We start from the raw sequence: 12,190 nt of genomic DNA, 5'->3' as shown, positions 1-12,190 counted from the left end.
AACAGTCTAGGAAGAATGATGGCAGTTGATCATTGCCATGGGCATTTCCAGAACATTTTTAAGTAATAGTAAGATCTGTACCTCTAAAACATTCTTGAAAATATTTGTTTCAGTGACCCATAGAGTCCAAACCAAAAGTGCATTTCAGCGCTACCAGCCCAGTTAGGAATAAACATCCTGCTTTATCATGTCCCCAGTTGCTTGAATCATTTGGACTATTTTGTGGTTGGATTGTTATGATCGTGTGCTGTAGCTGTTCCAACAACTTCTTGGAGGTCAGCAGTCCTGATCAGGTTTCCTAACAAACAGTTTTGTTTCTTTACATGTACATCCAGTGATTCATTATCTTGGGATATTTGTAGATGGTAAGGTCCTGGTATGTTTCTGGGGCAGATGGAAAGTGACATCTTTCTACCAAGGATAACACAGCAGAAATAAAGAATTACGTGGGCTTGGGCGTTTCCTTTTACATGATAAGAGAGGGTCAAGGAAATTTGTGTATCAGCTTGGAATCATGGATTTTGTTGAAATTCAGAGAGAAACATATTTTTCTTCAGTCTTACAATCTTTCTTTATATGAAAAATAAAAATTCAGGACAAGAAACAGAACTCTGTTGTGCAGTATTTCCTTGTTCATTTTGTTAGATGAAGAAAGTTTTCAGCCTCGTGATGGCTCAAACTTGAGTTCAGGAGCTTTTGATGAAACCCACAGTCCTAGCACAGTTACCTAGATGAAAACACCTCTGTGTACACTGGCAGTAAAAGCTGCAAGCAGGAGACATGGATTTCATGGCAATAATAGTAGCTTGTGTTCTGCAAGATTGGGTATTGCTCTGAGGAAGGTCGGGAGTACTCAACGCATGTCCAAGGGTGTGGACTAGTCTGCAAGTGCACAAGTCAAACAGCATTGTTTGAGCATATGGCCTGTTGCGGTCCCTGTACACCACCATCTCCTTTCAGTGCAGATTAAAGGCTGGGGTCTTATTTACTCTCCAGTAGAGTGCTTGGCTGGTGCACACAACAGCTTCTTAGTTTCTCTTTGAGCTTCAACACAGAAGAATAGGTTCATGGGTCCCTACCCCCTGCCAGAGTAAACGTCTCAGAGGCATCTATTCACCTAGTGGCGTGAGGATAATGCAGGACTATGTACAGAAAGAAAAGAGCAAGCTTTCTGATGGGACAGGGCCTGGGGCTTTTCTTTTAGAGGGCACTCAGATATATTAGACTAAAATAGAAAACAGGTGAAAGAGGCCTGCTCTCTGTCATGTGACTTCAGGCTAAGCTTTCCTTGCAGTATAGCTGCTTGATCATAAACCCTGGAGAGTGAATCTTTCTCATGTTTCTTACAGTTGCTTTTGGTGATTAGGTCTCTTGCATACCACCAAGCTCTTTCTGTGACAGTTCCCAGAAAAGAGGCAAAAGTGCTACAGGACTCTGGCTCCTGGTGGCATCCTGTGCCTCAAACCTTTACCCTTTTGTCTGTTTTTTCATTTTTCACCTAGCTCAGGTTGAGCCTGTAGGTTGTCTGGGCCTCAGGCCATCTCTGTCTCATGAAGCATATGTGGCCTACCTTTTGGATAGCAAAACACTGACATCTTTATGTACCTAGCCTGAGCAGCTTTCTGATTGATCACATCTTGTGAACAATCTAATATCACATGCCTGTTCATATGGGCATGAATCTGTTTCATACATATCTATTCATTTGGTCTGTTCTCTCTTGCACAATATTCGCACACCATTTTTCTTTCACATGCAGAAATAATTCACTGCAGTTGCTACAGGGAGGAAAGGCCTGTACATGAGACTGTGATATAAAAAATATTCTTATCTCTCCATCAAATTAAAAGATTAAGGGCCAGCTTCAGGAAATCACTCAGAGCAGGTTGACTGATTGAAATGGGATTCATCCATGTGCTACAGTGGTTTCCTACATATGTCTGAATCTCAGCTCTGAGCAAGGGTAACTGAAGGTTGATGGGGAACAGTGTGCTTGGTGGTGTGATGTGAGCAACTATTCAATAGCTCACTCTTGAAATGTGTGAGACTCTAAGATCTTAAACTGGCACAAGGAAAATTATTTTAACACTGTAGATTGCCCTATAGATTGCTTATTTTTATGTCTTCTCTCTTTCCTCCTGAAGGATGTGGATTAGGAAAATATGAGTTCAGAGCCTTGACACTGCTTTTCAGAAAACAGGTTTTCTGTTTATCAGTTTTAGCACTGTTGACATCTACAGAGGCAAGGGAACACTCTAATAAGTGATTTGCTCAAGCCTAATTTTAATTCACATAGGCTGTTAATAAACAAAAGTTTTCAAGGAAGCTAGATCTATGAGCGACTGTATAAGGCCTCTGTTCATCTGCTTCTCAGCAGCCTTGTCTGATGAGGTGTTAGAGGGACGGTGGAAGTCAGTCAGCATGCAGCGCCGGCAGTCCTTCAGGAATAACTCCTGCACCCTATTTATTCACCATGATGCCAAATTGTGGGCTGACCAGTCACCACATCTGTTTGAAAATCAAGTGGACACATGAATCACAGAATTAGGGCAGAGCTCTCTAAGTCCTTTTGAAACTTGTCAACACCACTGAAGTGGAGTCTCTGTCCCTGGTGACTTTACTGAAGGAATGAAAGAGATTGATCTGAATCATCGGCTTTCAGAGCTATTTTCTGTTTTCTGCAGTTGCATGATTCTTAATCTTTTAAAATCAGATAGTGCTTTTGTGATGCCAGAAGATGTTAAAATGATGTGCACACTGCAGTCAGATTCTGACCTAGTTTGCACCACCACGACTTGTAGACTAAGTGGTGCTCCTGAACATCCTCTCGACTTCATCTTTTATTGTCCCAAGAAATGCACAGTGGCCTGATAATGCAACAAGCTGCAGAACCAGAGTAATTTCAGTCACATCTGCATTTTAGAAAGGTACAATATGGTAATTGAAGTGACTTTGGGAAAGTGGAGCAATCATTTGTTAGAGATTCTGTGTTTCTGGTGCATGATGGTAGGGTGTGATAAAGCACTGACTGCCCTGAGTGTAGCACACTTCCTGTGATGAGGAAGGACTTTGTTGTTCTTCTCTCTCTTTCCCTGTGCTCACTGAGTTCTGATCTAATTTTTCTCTTAACTGCAGGTCACTTCATGGGCAACAACACAGTGATTGATGTTTTGAGGAGAGAAGGGTACGAGGTAGAACATACTCCAGCTGGACAAGCCATCAACAAGTAATGCATGCTTTTATCTAGCTGAGCAGCCATTAGGAGGATCAGTTTGTAAACAATCATGAAGAGGCTGTGGCAGCTAGAACTATACCTAACAATGAGCCAGTTTGGAAACAGGATTTTATTTGGTTTAGGTTTGTTTTTTCGGTGTTTTGTTTGGGGGATTTTTTTGTTGTTTAGTTTTTGTTTTGTTTAATAAAATAAAAATATTTCCCTCCTTCTAAGTTTTAACAAATTAACAACCATAGAGTACGCATGCTTGGTTCATCAGATCTGCATGCTGTCTCATACCACACAGGTTTTCAGGCTCCTTCCTCCCTTTTAGATGTTTGACTGCCCTGCCTTTTAACACTCTTCTCTTACACTGCTATTTTTTATTCCTTCTGAGTACTCTCTCAGCCAGGAATCTGACTGCCAAGAATCCACCTAGCCTCTTTGCAAGCTGTCCCCATGACTAATTGCTCTCATGTTCCCTGCTCTCTTTGGCATTTTTAAGACAAAGTACTTGCTGTTCTGGTTCATCTTGCAGCTGTCCTTCGGGACATGCCCTTATTGCCTCTTTCTATCTCCACTGGATGCCTTTATCCATCTCCATGGTTTCAGTAACTACAGAATGCCAAATAACCTCCTCCTCTACACTCTGCTGAGATTTACATGTGCTCTTGACACTTCCTGGACTTCTTGCCACCAGCTTAGAATATACAATCCTTGTCTCCCCCTTCTTCAGACTCTTGCCAAACATGTACTCTTGTGTCTTCTCAGGTGTCTCCACTCTTCCTTATAGTCACTACTAGAAGACCACAGTGGAAAAAAGGTTTGATCCTAATTATGGTAGTTTCTCTTTTATGCTCTGTGCCAGGCACACTGTCCCTTACTGTTTACATCTCTTTTCTTACTCCTCTACATTTCTGATATAGGGCTTTCAGGCAGGACGATAAGCTTTTGTGCAGGGGACACACAGTGCAGAGTCTTAGTCTGTGCCAGGGGCTTCACAGATGTGGTGCAAAATAATAACAGATGTTTCTCTCATACTCCATTTGCTTCACCTTTCTCTTTGTACTAGTTTTGCTGCCTTTTTCAGACCATGAAATTAAAATTGTAGGTCATGCTTTTTCTATTATTCTTTATATGGACATACTTCATTAACTCAACATGCAGTGAAAAAGAGCCAAGAATCATCCCCATGGGTATGTGAATGTAACCCCTAATCCTGTTGCCACCAATGGCCAGGTAGTCTAACATGGAGAAGCCCCCTGTGCTTAAGCACAGGACTTAATGATCCTGTAAGACTTAAGTCATGATAGACAATCCAGTGTATCAGTGTTTACAGTAAACACCTGCCTGCACTGCTATTTTTTGGGGGAGTGGTGTTTCCCCCCCAGAACATTCTTAGTTTAGGTATTTCTAAAAACAGATATAGCAGCTTCTTAATGTTTAAAGAGAGAGATCTTAATATGTACTTGAGAATAAACAAAATCTGATGCTGCTCTGTAAAGATGTAGCTGTAAGGAAATTAAGGGCAGACAAATGTGCAAAGGAAGGATAGATCTTCACTCATCAAGAAGGTAGGTAACAGTGAGACTCAGGGTAGCTGGGCACCCAGTTCTCTCACCACATCATGGGAGTTCATTGTCCAGCCAGTGACTCTTGCGCCTTTGAAAGCCCTAGTTTGGCATTGGTTGCATCTCAAATCTTTCATTAGGATTACTGGACAGAAAATCCTTCCTGAGTCTTGATTTTAAAGCTGAGTGGAGGAGCTAAAGAAAATGGAACATAAATGGGTTTTTTTTGAGAAAAATGTTAACATTTCTGGATGACTTGGGAACAGATTTAAAAATATGAAACAATTCTCAAGAAAAATGTGAGTTCTGAAGGAGACCTTTGGAGGTGATGGAAAGACCTGCAGCAAAAGTTGGTCAGATTCCTGGGGGTTGGATGGAGGGTTTCACTTGATTGCTATCCTGGTCTTATTCTAGCAGCAAATACCAGGGTAGTCTGTGTCAATAAACCCAGTCGAGCCCACGTAAATGTGGAACAATATCTAGCTACTGTCCTAGATAGAAGTGCTGCATACAGTCCAGTCAGTATCCATGGACTATTTCACAGGACAAAATTGAGAGAGAAAGAAAATGGCAAGTGGTTGAACCAAGAGTGTTCAAATGGCTGTTCTACTGTCAGGTACAGTAAGGGATATTAGCTGAGTGGTCCTAAAACAAGAGGATGAGGAAGTCTGCAGTTTTCTCCCTTCCCTGCAACATAACACTGTGCAGCAGCAGCACAGTCTGCTGCTTCCCTGTGCTCTGGCTAAACAGAAAAGTTCCTTATGAGGTATCTTGTAGGTCTCTGTGTGTAGCAACACAAAAAAATGTGGGATCATTATGCATGTTTTCTTGTAACAGGCAAACTGCTGGGTGCTGTCACACAATTTCATCTGCAGACAGGACTGCCTGAGGTGTCCTGCCCGACTGCAGGGGAATGAATTCCTGTAGTGGAGTGTGGAGGCAGGAGAGCTCTTTATTAGCGGTGTTGCCAAAGCAAGGAAGGCAAAGAGGTGCTCCAACCATTCAGCAGCACAAAGGACATTTTATAAATAGTGCCACAAGTTCAATCAAGCTCCTACTGTCTTATTTTGGACTTAACTGTTTCTGATTTTAGAATATATATATATATATATATATATAAATATTCATCACATAATCACAGATGTAATTAAGGTGCTTCCTGACTTCTCCTTAAGCTGCTGTGCTGGGAGGGAACTTGCCTTGAGAAAGAAGGAGGACTTTTTGCATCTCTATGCCTTTTCCTGTGGTTGCTCAGCCAGTCCCTGGAAGAATTACCTCTGGAAAGTGTTGCAAAGGAGGTTATGTATATGAGTGTCTGTTGTTAGTAGTGTCCTGAGGCTGCAGGTATCAGAATTAAATGTCTGGCCATGCAGGATGGAGGTCATCCAGGCTGTGCCTGTAGCAATGCTGAGCTACAGCATGGTATCATCATGGGTTTGGTAGGGAAGGCTGCAGGAAGCAATGCACTCTAATCTACCAGGGAGGACTGGTGCTCACTCTGACTTTCACAGTTAAGGAACAGACATGATGAAGAGTAATTGGGGCAAAAGGAACCATAAGCAGAAGACCTTCAAAGAGATCAAATCTGGTCACTGGAGACAACTGGGGGGGTCATTTTGTAAAGTGGAGTTAAAGAGTGGGTGATGTGAAGATGTTGTGGAGGAGAGCCAAAGGGTTGTGACACTTCAGAGGTGATAAAGTGAGAGTTTGACAATCACAAGGATTTTGAAAGAGATTGATAGCCTAAGACCCATCCCACGCCAGTCTCTGTCACATGAAGTTCACCACATGATCAGTCTGTGATTTTCCTTGCAGGAAATAAGATCACATTGTCTTCATTTTCCATCTACTTCCTCCCTCATGTTCCAGTCCACAACTTCATTTCCTCTTCTCCAGGATGGACCCCCTTTATTCTCCATCAGAGAGATGTGCCCACAGTGATGGGCGAGCTTGAAAACTGCACCCACACTGAAAGACATCTTATTCTGGACACCCTCCTTTTGATGCCATTGCAAGGCACAAAGAAAACACTATAGCTCTGGGAAGATTTCACCGATTGAAGCCAGGTTTCTGCACAGTGGTCTGTGGTCTTCTACTACCTTTCTGAATTTCAGCCCAAGCCAGTCTCCAGTTTTCTCTTGTTACACAAGACTACTTCATCTCTTCTCTATGAAGTAGCCATAAAGATCAGTTGGATATTTGTGTTGTGCTCTGTGTATCCAGTGTGGATTTTGTGAGTTTGTCCAAGATGCTCATGAACAAGTAAAGAGAGGGTATTGATTTGTTCCAAACAATGAGAAGTGTGTCTCACTTGGACACAGATGAGATGTTAGAAGTTCATTCTAATGAAACAGAGCTTGAGTAATCAGGGTGGAGCTGATTGTTTCTTCAGTATAACACCTTTGCATGAAGCTAGGTAAGCATAGCCTTAGAGCTTTTTCTGGAGTTTTGGCTAAGTGGTCTTTTGGGCTTCCAAGATTTGCCTTGTGAGAGGCTTTGTGCATGCACACAGTCTCACTGCAGTATCTCACTTGCTGGAGCCACTCTGAAATTCCAGCTAATGCTGCCAGACTAATACAGGATTCATGCAGCCAGAAAGCTGAAGGCCTGACTCCTGCTCTCATTACTTGCTATAAATGTGTGCAAAGCCCATTTCCATGTTGTGAGATGTGCAATTGCTCAGTCTCCTTCCCTCTATGTAGACTTCCATACTTGTCTGATACAACCCTTAAAAACCACCATTTCATGCTCCTTAATGTGCTTCACTGAGTGGCAGGACAGCATTATCTCCTTTCACAGATCAGCATGGAGACAGTAAATGTTTACACTAGAAGTCAGTATTAAAATAGTGAGTTGAGCTCTGGTCTCTTTTGTGTCAGATACGTCACAGAATCATTCAGGTTGGAAAAGACCCTTGGGATCATGGAGTCCAACCACCAGCCCTACTCTACAAGTTCTTCCCTACACCATATCCCCCAGCATCTCATCTAAACCACCCTTAAACACATCCAGGGATGGTGACTCCACCCCCTCCCTGGTCAGCCTATCCGACCACTCTTTCTCTGAAAAATTTTGTCCAGTCTGAACCTCCCCTGTTGCAATTTAAAGCCATTCCTTCCTGTTCTATCGCTAATCACCTGTGAGAAGAGACCAGCACCAACCTCTCTACAATGTCCTTTCAGGTAGCTGTAGAGAGTGATGAGGTCTCCCCTCAGCCTTCTCTTCCTCAGACTAAACAGTCCCAGCTCCTTCAATCGCTCCTCATAGGATTTGTTCTCCAGGCCCTTCACCAGCTTCGTTGCCCTCCTCTGCACTCGCTCCAGCACCTCGATATCTCTCTTGTATTGAGGTGCCCAAAACTGGACACAACACACCAGATGTGGCCTCATCAGTGCAGAGTACAGGGGGACTATCACCTCCCTACTTCTGCTCGTCACACTGTTTCTGATACAAGCCAGGATGCCGTTGGCTTTCTTGGCCACCTGGGGACACTGCCGACTCATGTTCAGCTGCTTGTCAATTAGAACCCCCAGATCTTTCTCTCCCAGACAGCTCCAGCCACACCTCCCCAAGCCTGTAGCCATGCATGGGGCTGTTGTGGCCCAAGTGCAGGACATGGCACTTGGCCTTGTTGAAGCTCATCCCGTTGACATTGGCCACCGATCCAATCTATCCAAGTCTCTCTGCAGAACCTCCCTATCCTCATGCAGATCGACACTCCCGCTTAACTTGGTGTCATCTGAGAACTTACTGATGATACACTCTGTGTCCTTATCAAGATCATCAATGAAGATGTTGAACAGAAATGGTCCCAACACTGAGCCCTGAGGAACGGCACCTGTGACAGGCCGCCAGCCGGATTTAGCTCCACTGACCACCACTCTCTGGGAGTGTCCAGCCAGCCAGTGCTTGACCCAGCAGACAGTACGCTTATCCAGGCCATGGGCAGACAGTTTTTCTATGGGAATTCTGTGGGGAACTGTGTCAAATGCTTTTTGAAAATCCAGGTAGAAAATATCCACAGCTTTTCCCTCGTCCAGTATCGGGTCATCTTGTCATAGAAGGAGATCAGGTTTGTCAGGCAGGACCTGCCTTTCATAAACCCATGCTGACTGGGCCTAATCCCCTGGTTGTCCATTATATGACTTGTAATGGCACTTGAGATGACCTGCTCCATGACCTTCCCTGGCACCGAGGTCAGACTGACAGGTCTATAGTTTCCTGGATCCTCCTTTCTGCCTCTCTTGTAGATGGGTGTCACATTTGCCACTCTCCAGTCCAGTGGGACCTCCCCAGTTAGCCACGACTTCAGGTAAATCATGGAAAGCAGCTTGGCGAGCACATCTGCCAACTCTTTCAGCACCCTTGGGTGTAACCCATCTGGTCCCACAGACCTGTGTGCATCCAGGTGGTGTAGCAAGTCTCTGACCACCTCCTCTTCAATTGTGATGACCTTGTTCTGCTTCCCCTCCCCATCTCCCAGCTATGATGAGGCTGGGTGTCCAGGGAACAGCCAGTTCCACTGCTAAAGGCTGAGGCAAAGTAGGCATTGAGCACCTCAGCCTTTTCCTCATCCTTAATTACCATGTTTCCCTCTGCATCCAATAAAGGAGGGAGATTTTCCCTAATCCTCCTTTTGCTGTTAATGAATTTATAGAAACATTTTTTATTACTTTTAACAGCTGTAGCCAGGTTGAGCTCTAGCTGTGCTTTGGCTGTTTTAATGTTCTCCCTGCATAGCTTCACTACATCTTTATAGTCTTCATGAGAGACCTGCCCCCTCTTCCAAAGGCAGTAGATTCTCCTTTTGTTCTTGAGATCCAGCCGAAGGTCCCTGTTTAACCAGGCCTGTCTCCTGCCCCACCTGCTTGTTTTTTGGCACGTGGGAACAGCCTGCTCCTGTGCCTCTAAGACTTCTCTCCTGAAGTATGTCCAGCCTTCCTGGACTCCCATATCCTTCAGGGCAGCCTGCCAAGGGATTTTGTCAATCAGCCTTTTGAGCAGGTCAAAGTTTGCCCTCTGGATGTCTCAGGTGGCAGTTTTACTAACCTCTCTCTTTGTTTCTTGATCACTGCACCCCAGACAGCCTCCAACCTTTACTTCCCCCACTAGCTCTCCCCTGTTTACAAACAGGTCCCCTGACCTGATATTTTATAAAGGCCATGCATTCACTGCTCTGTACCATCTGGCTTCATGAAACAGCAGATGAGATGAGTGAACTTAGCATTGCCATAGCTATTCTGCTTCCAGTTGCTGCAGACTAGATGGCCCAAAGGATTGCTTAATGATGCATTGAGCCATTGCCTTCAAAGACAATAAATTGCAAGATACTTCTGCATCCATGCCCACAGTCTGTGGCCTAGCCCATGGACTGACCTTCTCCACCAGTGAGAGTTGTTGAACTAGGACTGGCTCCTTCAGCTAGTGTGTCTTAGTTTTCATGTCTGTTCCTCCTGCCCCCAAGTTAGTTTGCTCTGGGCAGTAATTGCTGAAAGGAATGATCTGGTCTGTGTTCTGCCATACATCAGACTAGAGGAGTGTGGTTTGACCTCCTCTGACTTTGAGGGTGATTCCTTTTTTGCCTCTTTCTAGATATGCAAGGTTATTCCCAAGAGTTATTCCATGAGCCACACTGCGTTCTTTCCTCAGTTCCAGATTACCTCTTTTCCAAATCTTTTTTCCATTAAAGAGAACTATTTTGATCAGAATATTTACTTATGGAGGAGGGGACAGGAACACAAGGTAAAGAAATAAGTATTCAGCCAATATGTTAGGGAGAAACACCTGTTTTATATGTGCCTTGATGGTGTCTCTACCAGTATTTTGCCTCAGAGCCCTTTCAAATATTGTGTTCCCTCCTCCTTCCAGCAGAAAACCCACAAAAACCTTGTTAGCCTTTTCATCATCATCACTGGCACAGAGCCCCTACGTTGCATCCCAGGAGCTCCCACTGCCGTTGCACCACCGAAAGGAGCAAGAGGAGGAGGAGGAGGAGGAGGAAGAGCTCTTGCCTCACCTGCTGCTCCCTGACAGCATCAAAGTGCTGGAGAAGGTAGACAGGAAGTACAAAAAGAAGAAGCAGCAGAAGAAGCAAAGACTTCGACAGTTTAATGACCTCTGGGTTCACCTTGAGCAAAGGTACCTAACAGCTGGGGAGGAAGGAGGGTTTGTCATGCAAACTAGACTTTAACTTAGACTGATTATTCCAGTACACCAAACTTTACAGGGGCTAGTAGATGCTGAGGGAAGGATGTGACCTTCTCCCTCACTGTGATTCTTATGAAACAATTACTGTAGGCTGTTTATGCTTTTAGTGACAATATAGATTCTTCTGCATGGTTAGGTTTGTGGAAAATTAGGCATAAAACAAGTGGAAGTCTTCTATAGACCATTTTGCATTTGAGCTTGAGGGACTGTGGTAGTCCTCTTTATCACAGAAGGCTGGGTCCAGTGGTAGATGGTATAGTTTCTGTATTCTTCTAATCTTAAAAAGCATGTAAGCCCCATGGCATTACTGGAAATCTGGAAAGGTGGATTACAACCTAATGGATGATGGAATTAATATAAAACTGGAATGTGTTGTAGGGCAAAGATTCACACAGAACCCTGGTTTTCATCCAGAAGAACTTACTCACCTACAAGAACTACAGCAGCCTGCAAAAAAAGAGCCAGATTCTCATTCATGAGCTGTACTTAGGCCTGTAACTGAGCGTGTACCTTAATGTTTCCCTCCTGTCAGATAACACAACAGACTTGAGTCTGCTCTCTTTTTGTACTTTGTGTTTCTGTTTGTATCTCTGCCATACTCAGGTTGAAAGCATTTTATTTATTATAAATAACCAGACAGGTCAGATGATAGAGAAAAGCCTGCAGTTTTTGAAATTAAACCTCTACATTTTTTTTTTTTTTTCTGAAAAATTATCTCTTCCTCTCCCTGAGGTACTGGGTATATCAGGGTTCTCCTATGCCTTCCCTATCAAATCCCTGTGTGTGCCAGTTTAAGCCCTGCTGGGACCGGAGAGCATGTTGCTGTTGCGCCTCCCCCACTCGCAGCTGGTCGGGCTGGAAGTTAAGAACAGACCCCGGGCTAAAATAAGAAGAAATTTAATACAACAGTGTGATAAACAATCTGACCAGCAAGAGTAGCAATGATAACAACAATAAACAGCAATAACAGTGAACAAGACAAAAGATATACAGAGAAATACCGCAAAATAGTCAGGGAACAAGCCCACTGCGTGAGCCGCAACCCCAAACCCAAAAGCGAAAGTAAAAAAGCTCCGCCCCTGGACCTGATGTCAGCATGGTATGAATAACCCGGCTGAAGATCCCTTCCTCCTCTCTCTCTGCTGGGGAAAACTTGACCCTATCCTAGCGGAACCAGGACATAATCCACCTCTTTATT

General features: G+C 44.0%; 1 protein-coding gene across 1 annotated transcript in view; it reads left to right on the top strand.

Annotated features, from left to right (window-relative positions):
- The window catches only part of LOC113489936 (metalloprotease TIKI1-like), a 91,232-nt gene that overhangs the window by 70,562 nt on the left and 8,480 nt on the right, over nucleotides 1-12,190 (top strand). Inside the window, exons 5-6 of the mRNA XM_026866018.1 lie at nucleotides 3,136-3,226; nucleotides 10,654-10,923. Of these exons, the coding sequence (XP_026721819.1) occupies nucleotides 3,136-3,226; nucleotides 10,654-10,923 (361 nt within the window). The remainder of the gene's footprint in view (nucleotides 1-3,135; nucleotides 3,227-10,653; nucleotides 10,924-12,190) is intronic.

This window comes from Athene cunicularia, assembly GCF_003259725.1.
Source record: "Athene cunicularia isolate RWA chromosome Z unlocalized genomic scaffold, athCun1 chrZ_part2, whole genome shotgun sequence".
NCBI classification, from domain to species: Eukaryota; Metazoa; Chordata; class Aves; order Strigiformes; family Strigidae; genus Athene; species Athene cunicularia.
Note: the sequence above shows the minus strand (reverse complement) of the source record. Positions and strands in the feature narration are given on the sequence as shown.